The sequence below is a fragment of the Nannobrachium achirus genome (assembly GCF_963921795.1).
Source record: "Nannobrachium achirus genome assembly, chromosome: 12".
NCBI classification, from domain to species: domain Eukaryota; kingdom Metazoa; phylum Chordata; class Actinopteri; order Myctophiformes; family Myctophidae; genus Nannobrachium; species Nannobrachium achirus.
The window spans coordinates 15,436,851-15,452,965 of record NC_137832.1 but is presented as its reverse complement, the minus strand read 5'-3'; the positions used below and the strand labels follow the sequence as shown (position 1 = coordinate 15,452,965).

General features: G+C 43.1%; 1 protein-coding gene across 1 annotated transcript in view; it reads left to right on the top strand.

Annotated features, from left to right (window-relative positions):
- Positions 1 to 16,115, top strand: part of LOC308296110 (multiple epidermal growth factor-like domains protein 9) — a 46,721-nt gene that overhangs the window by 20,449 nt on the left and 10,157 nt on the right. The window contains exon 4 of the mRNA XM_080739239.1: positions 9,402 to 9,548. Coding sequence (XP_080595365.1) covers positions 9,402 to 9,548 — 147 coding nt within the window. The remainder of the gene's footprint in view (positions 1 to 9,401; positions 9,549 to 16,115) is intronic.

The following is a 16,115-nucleotide window of genomic DNA, read 5'->3' as shown; positions in this document are numbered from 1 at the left end:
TTGTATATTTTAGTTATGTGTCATGATTGTCATGTGCAATTTCAAAGCCTTAAAAGCCAAACAGAAATGTAATTGTCAACAACAAATACAAGATTAAATCGACAATTGATCAAAAGCAGTGGGTAAACTTGGATTTAGTATCAAAATAAAACTAGAGTCTGCTCCCACAGGAGAGCTAACAACAGTGTGCAGACTGTTTTTGTGCTGGTCCTCTGATTGTCCTGATCACTAGATGTGCATGTTCTACGTTCCATTATACACTTTTACTCTAACTGTAAGTGAGGTTTACTGCCCATCTCCCACAACTTTTCTTGGAGCTTCAGGGGTTGACACAAAGGTCTCGGAGGTACTTGCCCGTCGGGCAAGTACAGGCCATGTTCTCCTTGCCCAAAGGTCATGCCCACCTGAAAAGTAAATTGTGATGAGATAGGAAAAAGTTGCATACCGTTCACTTATTTCTTTACTTTATTTGCTAATTCTGAGGCTGTGCGATATGGACATACCTCAATATTTATGCCAAATATCTCAATAGCTATTACAATATGACTCATTTTAAATACCACCGACATCTTGTGTTGTGTTTAGTGAACTAAAGACCTTTCCCACGCAAACACACTTCCCGTCGGGCAAACCTGAAAGCAAACACCACCTGCCAAATCATTCTATTTACTTGCCACTGGCAGTCAGGCAACCGTCGGTGTCAACCCCTGAACTTAAAGTCTTGAGAGCCTTGAAGGGATAAGATTGGAATAAGGAAGTAAGGACCCTATTTTAGAATGCTGTTGGCAGGAGTGTTTTGGTCGCTACATAGACAGATAGATATCTTTTATTCTTTATTATCCCAAGGGGGAAAATCAGTCGCTCACATGGGACCCCACGGCGTTCCTACAGTATATATTTTTTCCCACGCCACTTTGCATAACAGGTTTACCGGTGAGCGTCCGCAATCCTCCGCATACATGCGTTTGCATGTGACGTCATTAAAATACCTTTCCCCCGGGGGAAAAAATCACCACTGGCTATTGGACTACAGCTCAGCATTGAACACTATTCCCTTCCAGACGCCACACAAGCTCAGGTACCAAGGACTCAACCCCAGCCTGTGTACTTGGAATCCTGGAGTTTCTGTCAGATCGTTGCCAGGTATATTTTTGGCAAAGAGCTTTGGTGTAGAGGGGAAAAAAAGAGCAGACAGAGTGAAAGGTGAAGTTTATTATGTATTGACGGTTCAAGAATCCAAAATACACTGATGATTGTGCGGTCAAAAGATGAAACTATATGGAATCTATGAACAGGTTGTGGGGGTCCCTGCTTCATCTCTCTCTCAACTAAGGGGTCCTTGGCCTGAAAACGTTGTACATCCATAACTGCATGGCCATGCACAGCTCCAACCATAGTGGTTAAATTCACTGTCGACAGGAGAAAGCTTCAGAACCTGACTTCAGAACCTGACACCTGCTCAAAATAAAAACTCTTACTGATACTGATTATCAGTTATAGTTTGGATATGGCTTTGGGCGTATTATGCTACGTGTATTATTTTAATGGATCGGTAGGTAGTAGGTACAGTATTGCTTTGCACTAAGAGCACTAAGTCTAACGTTCATATGCACTTTCATACTTAAGATTATTGAGAGGGGCGTTTCGGCAAGGCGGATCTTAACTCAAGCCTGGTGGGTTTAGGAAACCCTAACCCCAGGAGGCCGAAAAGAGAGCATGCCCCATCCTATACAGGGCGGCAGTGGCTCAGGGGTAGCGAAACCGTCATTAGAACACAGAGGGTTCCCGAAGGGTTCCCAGTTCGATCCCGGGCTCCCCCAGAGTTGGTGTCGAAGAGTCCTTGAGCAAGACTCTGAACCCCTAGTTGGTCCCGGTGAGCAGGTTGGTGCCTTGCATAGGGCTGTCACAATTATTACATAATCGTCTAATCGCAATTATTTGAGGTAATCGCAATTATTTTGCATAATCGTCATAATCGTTTCCATGTTGATAAATGTTAATATAGTATACACTTTCAAAAAGTAGTGGAAATAGCAGATCTACAAGCTCACAACGCGTCAAGGTTCTTTTTCAAGTATAAAGTTGTCAAATATTTCAGTCATTTCTTTGTATATTTAGGTTATGTGTCATCTGCCATGTGCATTGTGCAACTTCAAAGCCTACACGCCAAACAGGAATGTAATTGTCAATGGCAGAAACACAATTAAATCGTTAATCGCAATTATTTGAGTGACAAATAATCGTCATGTAAAATGTCATAATCGTGACAGCCCTAGCCTTGCATGGTTTCCTCCGCTGTGTGTGTGTGTGTGTGTGTGTGTGTGTGTGTGTGTGTGTGTGTGTGTGTGTGTGTGTGTGTGTGTGTGTGTGTGTGTGTGTGTGTGTGTGTGTGTGTGTGTGTGTGTGTGTGTGTGTGTGTGTGTGTGTGTGTGTGTGTGTGTGTGTGTGTGTGTGTGTGTGTGTGTGTGTGTGTGTGTGTGTGTGTGCGCGTGCGTGAATGGGTGAATGTAATGCACAATCTCTGTAAAGCGCCTTGGATAAAAGCGCTATACAAACGCACCATTTACCATTTATATCAGTGGTGTCACAGTGGAGAGACTCAGTCACTTTCCCAGTTCCTCCGTGTCCACATCGCATTTCTGGAATGAGCACACGGGCCTCGTGGTGAAGAAGGCACAGCAACACCTCTTTCACCTCAGGCAACTGAAGATTTATTTTTTTTCCCCTCCGGATCTTCTCAAGAACATCTTGACCGGTTGCATCACTGCCTGGGAAGGGGGACGGTACTGCCCCCAACCACTAAAGCACTGCAGATGGTTGTGCTGACAGCCCAGGGGTGTCACACCAAATTCTGGGCCCTGGGTACAAGGATTCACTGCGGGCCCCCCATGAATGTTAACTATTGAAAAATAGCAGATATACAAGCTCACAGCGCGGCACCGAGTGCCGCGCTGCAAGCTTGTAGATCTGCTATTTTTGAAAAATCGTGAAAATGTGTGCCAAGAAACCTATGTTTTCATGTCAGTGATGCTCAAATATATATATATTTTTTTAAAGATTTGTTTTTTGGGCTTTTATGCCTTTATTGATAGGACAGTAGACTGACAGGAAATTGGGGGAGAGACATGCGGCAAAGGTCGTCCGGATCGGGAATCGAACCGGCGACGCCGTCAGGCATCAATGCCTATATGGTATGCGCTTAGACCAGTAGGCCACCGGGCGCCCCCATCTCAAAATATTTAGTTCCAGGGACCCCCCCCCCAGAAGCAAAATTTGAGTTACAAATGTTCACTTAAAAAATACATACATTCAAAGATTTGCGCACATTTTCACGACTTTTCAAAAATAGCAGATCTACAAGCTCGCAGCGCGGCACTCGGTGCCGCGCTGTGAGCTTTTATATCTGCTATTTTTCAATAGCTAAAGTTACTAGGGCCCCTCCACCTTGGGCCCTGGTAACTCAGTCCCACTTTCCTACCCCTTGTGACGCCCCTGCTGACAGCCCTGCGTGTCAGTGCACGTGTCCCCCTCCGTCCATCCGAGACATGCAGTACAGTCATGTACAACAGACGTTGTAAAAACCCCTTAGGATTATTTCCTACCCAACTGCCTTTTTGTTATTCTTCATTATTTCTCCGTTGTTGTTATTGCTGCTACTGTACATTGTTGAGGAACTAAGTAAGTTGTACACTTCGGTACTGACTGAAATAAAATGTAATATGAACCACTTGAATTATTACATAATCGTCTAATTGCAATTATTTGACATAATCGCGAATATTTTTCATAATCGTTTCAACGTTGAAAAATGTTCATATATATTTTTTTTTTAAGTAAAAAATAGTGTGGCATCGCCACGCGTTGTGAGCTTGTAGATCGGCTGTTTCCACTATCAATGTTATTTTTTAAGTAGAAAGTTGTCAAATATGTCAGTCATTTCTTTGTATATTTACTAGGTTATGTGTCATATCTGCTATGAGCAACTTCTACAAGCCAAACAGAAATGTAATTATCAACGACAAAAAACACAATTAAATCGTTAATCGCAATTATTTGAGACAATTAATCGCCATGTAAAATGTCATATCGTGACAGCCCTAATAATATGTATTAAAAAGAACAAAAAATCTTGAATCTCTCTCTCTTGAACCCATCTGTTTTGCCACTGTGACCTATGGGAGTCACACGGAAACACCATAGCTCCACTGTGGGGATCAGAGGTGTAAAAGTGTGTTGGATTACCATAGCTCAGGTTTTGACAGCTCCCACTAAAACGCATGACCCTGACCTCTCTCTCCCCCCTCTCTCTCTCTCCCTCTCTTGCGGGTTTGCTTACATAAGAACAGTGTGCTTGAAAAACAACATCCCACTTTGCCCTGGGTATTAACATGACAGTGACTTGTCATTTCAAGCCCGACATTGGAGACTCAGCAAGATTGTCACCCCCCCCCCCCCCACCCCCCACCACCCCTTCTCCAACACAGGCGTTGTTTTCCCCGGTTGTGACGACAGACCACGGCGGAGTCCTCTACAGTGGAAGGACAATGACAGTGTAAAACAATGACAGCAAACGTATCGTGTATCCTCTGAGCCTCTGCAAAGCCTGGCCACTAAAGTCCATCACGAAGTAGGAGGAGGGTGTATTATTTAGAGCAGAGATCTTCGAAGTTTTTCAGGCCGAGGACCCCTTAGTTGAGAGAAAGATGATGCAGGGACCCCCACAACCTGTTCATAACTTCCATAGTTTCATTGTTTGACAGCACACTCATCAGTGTATTTTGGATTCATGTCGATTTGTGTTTTCAGATATTTAACCACTTGAACTATACTCAAAACTTAATAAACTTGACCTGCTATGGTTAATATAAAAAAGAAGAAAAGAGTTTCTATCACTCAAAGATTTGGAGGACCCCCTGTAGTAACTCTGGGGACCCCCTAGTTGAAGACCCTTGATTTAGAGTGTTCATTGACTCTGTGCCAGGGACACACAGACTTTGCATTAGCTCAGTTCAGCACACTTTTGAGTTTAACGGCTCATATAGGGTGTGTGGTCCAGGGTACGTTCCATGGACTACTAATCTTCCTGACTGTAGTTGGCCGTGCAATGATAATGATCTGATCGCCCAGGACGATTATGAGTTTACAACTAATCACATAATTGCAGATTTTATAGGACATTGGTAATTATGTGTGGTCGGGTAATATCCCTGGCTTGGGGGTAAGCACTTCATATTTTGAATTTATGGACATGTACGTAACTCCAACCACTATTTGGGGAAGTGTCTGAGACTGTCACAATAGATAAGAGAAATATATGACTTAATCCAAGGTTATAGTTACGCTACTAAATGTCTCTTTTCCTCGTGTGACAGAGCTGTAGAATGAATCACTGTGAAGCTTGGCTTGTGTTGTTGACAGAAGCTGCAGTTGCAGTGTTACATCGTCATTTGTTACATCAACATTCATGACCTATCATAATACTGTGACTCAAGAGCCTGCTTATTTCGGCATAACCAGAGTGGTTTTCGAGTATAAATGTGTACACTAGGGGCCCTATTTTCGTCCACACTAAACCCTAAACCTGTAAACTCCTTTGCCATTTTTTACTATTTTGAAAAACATCTTTAAATGGTTCAAATAGCTGATCTACAAGCTCACAATGTGTCGATGTAGATCGGCTATTTGAAGTAATTAAAGATGTTTTTCAAGATAGTAAAAAAAGTCAAAGAAGTTTAGGGTTTAACATGGACGAAAATATGGCCCAAGGTTTCCGACTACAGCAGACATTTCAGCACTGTGGGATGTTCCTTTTGTTTTCACCAAGACTGCAGAAAAATAAGAGTTGCAGAGTTGGATGGATTACATTTTGGACAATGAAATCCTCAAACTTTCTTCTACAGTAGAATAGAAAGGGCACAGAGTTGGAGTATGGAGAAATCGATATCAAACAAGCCTAGACTGTGCACTGCACCATTACGACCATAGGTGTAAATATGTGGATGACCTCAACCTTGTCCACAAAGTGTGGAGGAATCGATATGGAACAAGCCTAGACGGTGCACCGCACCGTTATAAGACCATAGGTGGAAATAACGTGGATGACCTCAACCTCCTCCATCGTCACTGTCGGGCAGAAACCTTGTATCTCCAAGTTTCAAATGTGTATGTTTTTTTCCGTAAAGTAAAGCCCTGGTTCATCACACAAGACTATTGCACAAAACTAGTGAAAATAGCCGATCTACAAGCGAGGCGTTGTGTGCTTGTAGATCGGCTATTTTCACTAGTTTAGATCATTTTGAAAACGATAAATACAAAACGAACGGTTTTGGACATACAAGGTTTCCACCCGACAACGGCGATATCATCTCACCACACCAACCAACCCTTACTCAGCTTGACACACACGGGTCCAGGATAGCCACATGACTCTTATAATCTACTGAAGTGCAAAACACTGACTGTAGGCTTTATGGGACTGTACTCATCATCACTCACGATGGCAGGTCAAACGACCACCTATCCGTGACTCAAGTCAAGGGGGCCAGCAACCACAATCCAGAGTGACCTCTGCTGCAGTGACTTCTGCTGGGATCAGCAGGTGACCACTGACCACTGTGATATACTGTAGCAAAGGCCAGCTCAAAGCCGTTCTTCCTTTGTCATCTGAAAAGAGCTACTCGAACTCGCACTCCCTCCCGACTCTCTCTGACGCAGCTTATGTTATGTATAGAAACGCTGTGTAGAGGCTCTTGTGCTTGGGTTACTGGACGTAACTTTCACGTGTTAGCTCCCCGCATCCCAAAGCCAAATCTTGTTTAAAGAGGCGGTGCCATAGTTTTGTACTTTTTTTCATGTGTCTAGGAGGTAGTTAGATAGTTAGATGTTTTATGTTATATGCTGGTGTAATAGTATGTAAGCAATTCAGACAGCTTTGTACCAATATTTATATTAACCTACTGGTAGAGTTCGGGTGTGGTACCGTCTACATACCGTTATGGCTGCACTTTTATCTCAGACTTCAGACACAGACAGGCTCAAAACAAGGGTCCGCTTGACTCCGCTACATTTATTGAGTACCTGGTATCAATAAGCTTTGGGCTTATCAAGCTTGTTATCCAGCATAGCAGCCCATGATGTCATGTCACAATCAAGACAAGAGAGCGATCAAGAAATTATGACAGTACTATTCATAATATAAAGCCATTTAACACTTATTGCACACTAATGAATGATTGTTTTAATGGTCAATATTTGTTACTTTTGTAAATTGTCATCTTCATAGATGGTGGTCAGCCACAAACTCACAGTCACAACTGGCCAACAAAAAAAGATACCAGTTCTGTTCAGAATGTGTCGTCTCATGTCTTTCCACAAAATATTAGATTAGGATCGCTCATTATCAATAAAAATTAATGAGCTCCATCTGGGGCTGTCACCATTATGACATCTTACATGACGATTACTATCCTATCACTATCCTTCACACAACACATAAAAAGCATCACAAAATCTGCCTTCTTCCACCTACGCAACTTAGCTAGAATCCGCCCAATATTATCACTCCCAGACGCTGAAACCTTGGTCCACGCATTCATCACATCTAGATTAGACTACTGTAATGCACTTTTCTCTGGACTACCATCAACAGCAACAAATGGCCTTAGGCTAGTTCAAAACGCTGCAGCCAAAGTATTAACCAGGAAACGGAAATATGATCATATCACACCAACACTCATAGCACTTCACTGGCTACCAATACAGGCCAGAGCCGACTTCAAGGTCCTGCTCCTGACGTTCAAAGCCCTAAACGGACTCTCCCCATCCTATATGTCGGACTTAATACAACCTTACATCCCAGGAAGACCACTACGGTCCCAGGATGCCGGTCAGCTCACAGCCACAAGACCCAATAAAGTAACCGTCGGGGGCAGAGCATTTACACACCGTGCCCCTCATCTCTGGAATGCTCTCTCTCAAGCTGTCAGCCTGTCAGGGATGCCAACTCCCTAGACATTTTTAAATCCAAGCTAAAAACCCACCTCTTCTGCCTGCACTACGGTTTGCCATAGTCCATGAACATTGTCATGACCAAATCCTACTACCCCATGGTTTTTAACATTGGATTTTAACATTTAACATTGTGTTGCTTTATTTCTCTATGATCCTTTTGTCCTGTCTTTTGTTGTTCTTCACAATTGACTATTTTTTTGTTGTTTCTCACATTTGACTGTTTTTTATTCTTTTTGAGCGGTGGTCACACCGTCTCCTATACGTGGCCGTGTGTGTGGGTATGTATGCGTCCGGACGGCCGGACATGTATGTAGCCTGGCAGTACCTTTTCTGACCACACATGTTAAGGGAGGGGCGCTGTTGTTCACACACACACACACACACACACACACACACACACACACACACACACACACGGTGTGTGGGTAAACCACCGCTCAGTTCACACGGGTGTGATTTTTGAAATTGTGTTTGTGTTGCCCTGTTGTGAAGTGCACAGAGACCCCTCGGGGTGATTTTGTACTATAAATAAAAATAAACTGAAAACTGAAACTGACGCGTTGTGAGCTTGTAGATCTGCTATTTCCACAATTTTTTTAATGTTTGAACATATGTAAACATTTTTCAACATTATGACGATTATCACAAAATAATTGCGATTTTGTCAAATAATTGCGATAAGGCGATTATGTATGCGATAAGGTCTTGCTGCGCGGCCATTATGGCTTATATGGACACGACGGGGTGATAATTCCCCGAGGCGGAGCCGAGGGGAATTATCAGCCCGAAGTGTCCATATAAGCCATAATGACCAAGCAGCAAGACCTTATAGCACTTATTACCCGGCTAATACATAAAATTAATAATTTGACTCAAAACTAAAAACAAAACAAAGTATTTCCTTGTTTACAGACGGCTGGAAGTGCGTCCCCCCGAGCGCAACACGGTCACCTTGGAAAACAAGGAAGTTCTGGTCAAATAGAATCCATGTTCTGTTACTGCGTCGTCTATTTCTCGCCTCAAATGGTTTTTAAAACATTTTTCAGAGCAACGTTTAGTTGTAAATGACGCTGTGTGTTTGTTTACATGGCTGCCATGTTGGATACGGCACTACATTCAAGCAGCGCAGCCTGAATGCAGCAGCTGTTCTGAGCCGTTGATTAGGCAGCGGTGAATTATAGAGCGGAGCGGTCATTATACGCTCATAATTCACCGCTGATTTCAGCGCTCGACCAATCAGAATGAAGCTCCCAAACGAGCCGGGTAATAAGTAATAATAATTGTGCAGCCCTAGCTCCATCCCTACTTGAGACTTGTGATAAAACGTCCCAGTGAAACTGGGCAAGTCCCAAACTGATCATCTTGTTTCTCTCTTTGGTTTCTCCTCCCAGGTGTGTGTCTGAACTGCCTGGACAACACGCAGGGAGCCAACTGTGAGGAATGCAAGCCCAAGCACTACCGCAGCCCGAGCGCTGCGCTGGCGGACGCGTGCGCCCCCTGCCCCTGCTACAACACATCCACCGGCAGCTGTCACACTGGTGAGAATCCTCGTCTGATCGCTCATTCGACCCAGCAATCAGACCGTTAAAACAAAATCAATTTGTTTTTTATTCTAAACTAGTAAGACGCCTCAGGGCGACATCTGATGATGATGACATCAGAAATCTCCATATATGGGCATGAAACGGATTTTGTTTCTGGGAATGCCTATATGGACTTTCTATTTTATTGTGTCCTTTATTAATCATTATGTATCCATATGCATACAATATATGTTATGCCCATACATGGAGATCCCTATCTGAACCAGCCACACCGATATGGGCCATGGCTTGGCCATCTAGCCAGTGATATATATATATATATATGGATGAAATCGGGGATCTTCATATATGGGCATAAAATAGATTCTGGGGAATACCCATATATGGACTTTTACATAGGTGATATTACCTGTGATGTCACAGTGACAAGGGAACAACCAATAGACTGTAAAAATGTGTACTTACTGACTGACTGACTGACTGACTGACTGACTGACTGACTGACTGACTAGCTGTGACATATCTCATGGTATACTGCGACCTTCGGTCGCAATTGTCACCACATAGAGCAGTAGTTCTCAAAGTGGATTCCAGGGACTCTGTGGGTTCCTTTATGGGGGTCTAAATTGACCCATACAAGTCTGTAACTCTGACAGTGTACAAATGCAACCTAATGGACCCTGAAGTGTCCATTTGGTTCCATTTGTACACTGTCAGAGTTAAGGGGAGACCTTGAATTGTATACGTTTGAGAAACACTGACATAGAGCATAGAGGGCACAAACATGTGTTGTGCACGACATGATGCCACGGGAACCGCCACGTAATCAGGTGCAAGAGTGCGGTTGCACTGCGTTTACATGTATTATTTACATCTATTCTAGGCTAGTTGATTATTCAGAGCAGCATGCAGTGTATTATTGGCCTCTTGCTCAAGGACACCTTGGCAGGTTTTCATTTCCATCGTTGCCGTTGATGGATACACAATTGACTTTTGGTGAGGGATTGAAGCAGTAATGTCTTGGTTATGGAATGCTATGCCACCGCGAAGGCTGAACCTCCCAAGTTCCGTTATCTTGTCAATCTGGTTTACAAACATCCCACAGTCACAACAACACTGCACTGCATGCAAACACAGCGTAGGCATTTAATCGGATAATCGTTCAACTGCTGATTATAATGATTAAAACCACTAGAAGTGTGCAGCCAGAGAGACAGGCTGAGTTACAGTGCCAGTGGCATGTTCCGGTTGATTAAACAGTGTTTCTCTCAACCACTGTGCCTGGGGACCTTTGGTGTGCCCCTGAGAAGGGTCAAGTGTGCCCCTTGAAACTGCTTGAAAGCCAGTATTGTATTTATCATTTTAAAAATGATTTAAACTAGTGAAAACAGCCAATCTACAAGCACACAACGCCTCGCACCGCGAGGCGTTGTGTGCTTGTAGATCTGCTGTTTTCACTACTGTTGTGCGACAGCCTTGTATGATGAAGCAGGGCTTTACTTTGATACATTTGAAACTTGGAGATACGAGGTTTCTTCCCGACAGTGACGATATTTACTCCCCCGTATTATGTTGGTGTGCCCATGGATTCTTGGGACATGAAGAGTGTGCCCATGCGGTTGAGAAACATTGGATTAGAAGGATGCTTTCAGTTTATAAGCCTGGCTGCTTGTCTTAGTATGTTGTTGTGTATGATGTGTACTGTATGTGGTGTGACGGACCCCAGGAAGAATAGCCATGCTTAGGCAAGTGCTAATGGGGATCCATAGTAAAGTATGTCTGAATGCGAGACCGATAGCTACAGTACCCTGGGCAAGAACTGCTGCTTAAAGTGTCTAAGCTGAAGTACTGACCAAGGAAGTTACAAACGTTTCCATATCCCTGGTCATGAAACATGCATTGTGATTGGTCGAGAAAGTATTACAACGTAAGTCCTGCCCTATAGACACTTTCAGCTGTAGTCCTTTATAGGGACGGGACAATATGAAAAATTCATATCACGATTATTTTGACCAAAGAAATCGCGATTTACGATATTATCGCTATAATCAAAATATCCCCTACAGTATTCTATTTGCCAAAAATAGCAGATCTACAAGCTCGCAACACGTTGCAACGCGGCGAGCTGTGAGCTTATAGATCGGCTATTTTTTGGCAAAGACATTTGCTAGAGAGTGGGAAAAAAAGACTATATCAAGTACATATATAAGTACCTTTTACCAATTATAGAGGGTTTAAGTGGTACCGGATATGCAGCTCGGCAAATAAAAGGTGAATTGATCCCAGTGCACGACGGAGGACGATTTCACCATGAATGAAATCTCCACAATACGATTATCGCAAGTGTTTTTTATCGCGATAAACGATAATGTCGCTTATCGTCCCATCCCTAGTCCTTACTCCTTTACCAGGTTTCTCTCCTGGTGAGATGAGAAAAGCCTTGGAAGGAGGTCAACTACAGGGCAACCCTATAGATTACAGCTGCAGGTGGGAGAGTTAACCCATTCAGGCCTAGGGTTATTGACTGCTTTAACTATTGAAAAATAGCAGATATACAAGCTCACAGTGCCGCGCTGCGAGCTTGTAGATCTGCTATTTTTGAAAAAGTCGTGAAAATGTGTGAAAATCTTTGAATATATGTATTTTCAAAGCGAACGTTTGTAACTCAAATTTTGCTTCTGGGTGGTCCCTGGAACTAGATATTTTGAAATGGGGGTCCGTGGCCAAATAAATATCATTTTGGGGGTCCTTCACATGAAAAGGTTTGAGAACCACTGACATAGTAGTGTCTCAAGAACAGACTAACTGAGCTCCAGTTATGTGAAAAGGACCTTTTCTTTGACGATGGCTGGCCAGATTGCTGACATAGAAACATAGTTTTTTTTCCAAAAATCTTAGAAGGATTCAAAAGACACTTATAGAATCGGGTAAAAATTCTAATTTTCACGATTTTTCAAAAATAGCAGATTTACAAGCTCGCAGCGCGGCACTCGGTGCCGCGCTGTGAGCTTGTATATCTGCTATTTTTTTTATATTTATAGCATAAAATATTGCGTCATAATGTGTTCAGGCCTAAATGGGTTTTAACGCACACACTGAAATCCAAGGATGTCAACACAAGCAGTTTCTTATGAAACCAAAAGACGTGGCTACACGTTCTTATCTCTCGCTGAAATTGTGTCCCAACCAGTGTAGGGATTTCAGGGAGGCCTCAAAAAAAATGTAATGCCCTGTGGCCACAGTGGCCTTAATGCCCCAGCTGACTGTACCACTTTCTCCTCTGTCGCAATTCTTTTCAATATGTAGACACTTTCTTGTCATGTAGCCACCACTTGTCTTTTGCTCAGATTCTGAATTCTTAATTCCAGTGTCCCCATCTTAAAAAGTGGTGCAGGGCTGAGCATGGATAAGATTGTCAATACCATCCTTAACACTTAAATTCAATGAATTCTTTCTGGTATTTGGCCTTTGTGCCCTCAAGAAATGGGACAACACCAAAGGACAAGTGGCCTTGCCCCTAAAATGACCAAATTCAAGTCCAGGTCCCAACTCTTTTTTGTTTGTTTTTTATGTTCCATAGTTTTTTTCTATTTGCTGTCGGCCATGACTCTGTAGGTTGTGTGTTGAATCCCCAATATTTATTATTTGTTTACGTTGGTATCAGCAAGCAGCGTCATAATTATGTTACCCTCAAAATACAACCTATAGTTGGGGGATTTTACTTGGTTTCATGGATGTGCTACTTACAGTACAACACAAAAGCAGAAGCACTAACACCTGATTCAGGTTCAGGTTCAGTTTTATTAGTCAAATGCACATCCATACAGGTATAGACATACATTGAAATGCTTGTGCCAAGAGCACTCTCAGCCTCATTACACACAAAAAAACAAGACAACAACAGGTCACCCAGGACAACCCAAAAACAACAAAACAACCATACAGTGTAACAGTGTACAGTTTAAAAACTGCGTATCTTGCACATGACTACCTACGTCTCGCTTCCATCTCTTCGTTAAGCATCCTGATTGCTTGAGCATAAAAACTATTACTGAAACGGGTGGTGTGAGATTTGATGCTCTGGTAACGTTTTTTGGATGGGAGGAGATAGAACAGGGAATGGGCGGGGTGACAGCTGTCCTTTAAGATGTTCTCTGTCTTTTTCTTACAGCGTGTGTTATAGATTGTGTGTAGCTGTGGTAATTCTGTGCCAATGATTTTGGCAGCTTTCTTCACAATTCTCTGTAACTGTGTACTGTCTTGAACAGTCACGTTACCAAACCACACTGTGATGCATCCTGTCAAAACACTTTCTATGGTACAGCGATAGAAATTAACAAGAGCTTTGGTGCTCAGGCCAAATCTCCTGAGGCGCCTCAGAAAGTACAATCGCTGCTGCGCTTTCATAAGGATACCTTCGCTGTTTAGAGACCATGTGAGTGAGTTTGTTATGTGAACACCCAGGAATTTGAAACTGTCCACTATGTCTACAGGTGAACCATTTATGGTTAAGGGACTGTGATTGACTTTAGACTTCCTAAAGTCAACGATGATCTCTTTTGTTTTACTAACATTTAGAGAGAGATTGTTATTCTGGCACCATAGGGTTAGCTCTTCAATTTCCCTCCTATAGGCCCTCTCATCATCGTTGGATATTAGTCCTATAACCGTGGTGTCATCTGCAAATTTGAGAATAGAATTATTGCCACACCTGGCAACACAATCATAGGTGAACAGACTATACAACAAGGGACTGAGGCAGCAGCCCTGGGGCGCTCCAGTCCTGGTCAATATCTTAGATGAATGCTTGTTCCCTATTCGTACAGATTGTGGCCTGCCTGTCAAAAAGTCAAACAGCCAGTTGCAGATACTACTGCCAAGACCAAGACCCCTGAGTTTCAACACAAGCTTAGATGGTACAATCGTGTTAAAGGCAGAGCTATAATCTATGAAGAGTAGTCTGACATAAGAGTTCCTATTCTCCAGATGTTTCAAGGCAATGTGTAGTGCGAGAGAAATAGCATCATCGACTGATCTATTAGCACAGTATGCAAACTGTAATGGATCAGTATTGGCAGGGATAATGTGCGTTATATGTGATATAACCATTTTTTCCAGACACTTCATAAGAACAGAGGTCAAAGCCACAGGGCGATAATCATTAAGACATGCGACAGGTTTTTTCTTTGCTATGGGTACAATTATGGTTTCCTTAAAACACAACGGTACCACACACAATGACAGTGACATATTAAAAATGTCAGTAAAGACTCCCGAAAGCTGGTCGAAACACAACTTAAGGACACGTGAGGCAATCCCGTCAGGGCCGGCCGCCTTATGAGTCCCAACGCTTTTAAAAGTTTTACTCACATCTCGTTGTGTCACCTGCAGCTCCACCGCACCGGGTGTTCCCCGCACCGGTGTAACTGGGTCCGTGTTGTGAGTTTCAAAGCGGGCGAAAAAGTTATTCAATTCGTCCGGTAGAGAGTCCGAGGTGTTAATAACAGCCGGCTTCGGTTTGTAATCCGTGATCGCCTGCAGCCCTCTCCACATACGCCGTGCGTCACAGCCACTATAGTTGTTCTCCAGTTTGTCCCTATATTGTCTCTTAGCGTCTCTGATCGCCCTCCTCAGGTCGTATCTGGATTTTTTGTACCGTTCCTCGTCCCCAGATTGAAAAGCGGCTCGGAGAAGTCTCCCTCCATGCAAGGGTGGACAGTGCAAAACACAGTGCAGACGCTAGACTATACATAAGCCTCTACATATATACACACAGAAGTCTAGAACTATGTTCAGTATGAACCCTGAAGTCCTAGACATGGACTCCCATGTCACTCTCCTCTCATTCCCGATTTATACTTGGTTTGTACGTCGTGTCGCACACCGAAAGTAGCTGATGATCTAACGTGTTGTAAGCGCCGTGCTGTGAGCTTAGGGGTGGGCGATATGGAAAAATACAATATCAGGATATTTTTCCAAGCTGTATCACGATACACAATCTTATTATCACGATTATTTTTCATGTTGGTTTTTATGGTTAGTTTCCAACCACCTACAACAAAAACTAAAAGAAAAAGGAGTAACAGAACATTTAGACCAGTGGTCCTCAAAGTGGGTTAAGGGGAGACCTTGACATTTGAGAACCACTGATTTAGACCAAAATGCAGGTTTAAATGGATTCTGCAATGAATCTTCTGTATTAACAATTCAACAGGATGTTTTTCATAAGGCTCCCTCATTGCATCACGATATATACGATATCTCTGAAAAGGCATCGTGGAGACAGTGTATCGTCTCAACGATATTTAGCACTGTGTGTGTGTGTGTGTGTGTGTGTGTGTGTGTGTGTGTGTGTGTGTGTGTGTGTGTGTGTGTGTGTGTGTGTGTGTGTGTGTGTGTGTGTGTGTGTGTGTGTGTGTGTGTGTGTGTGTGTGTGTGTGTGTGTGTGTGTGTGTGTGTGTGTGTGTGTGTGTGCGCGAACAAATGCACGTATGATGATTTCAGATGACACAGCCAGCCTTGCCCTTGCTTCGTACCACTTTCCTGAACGAATGCCCTACA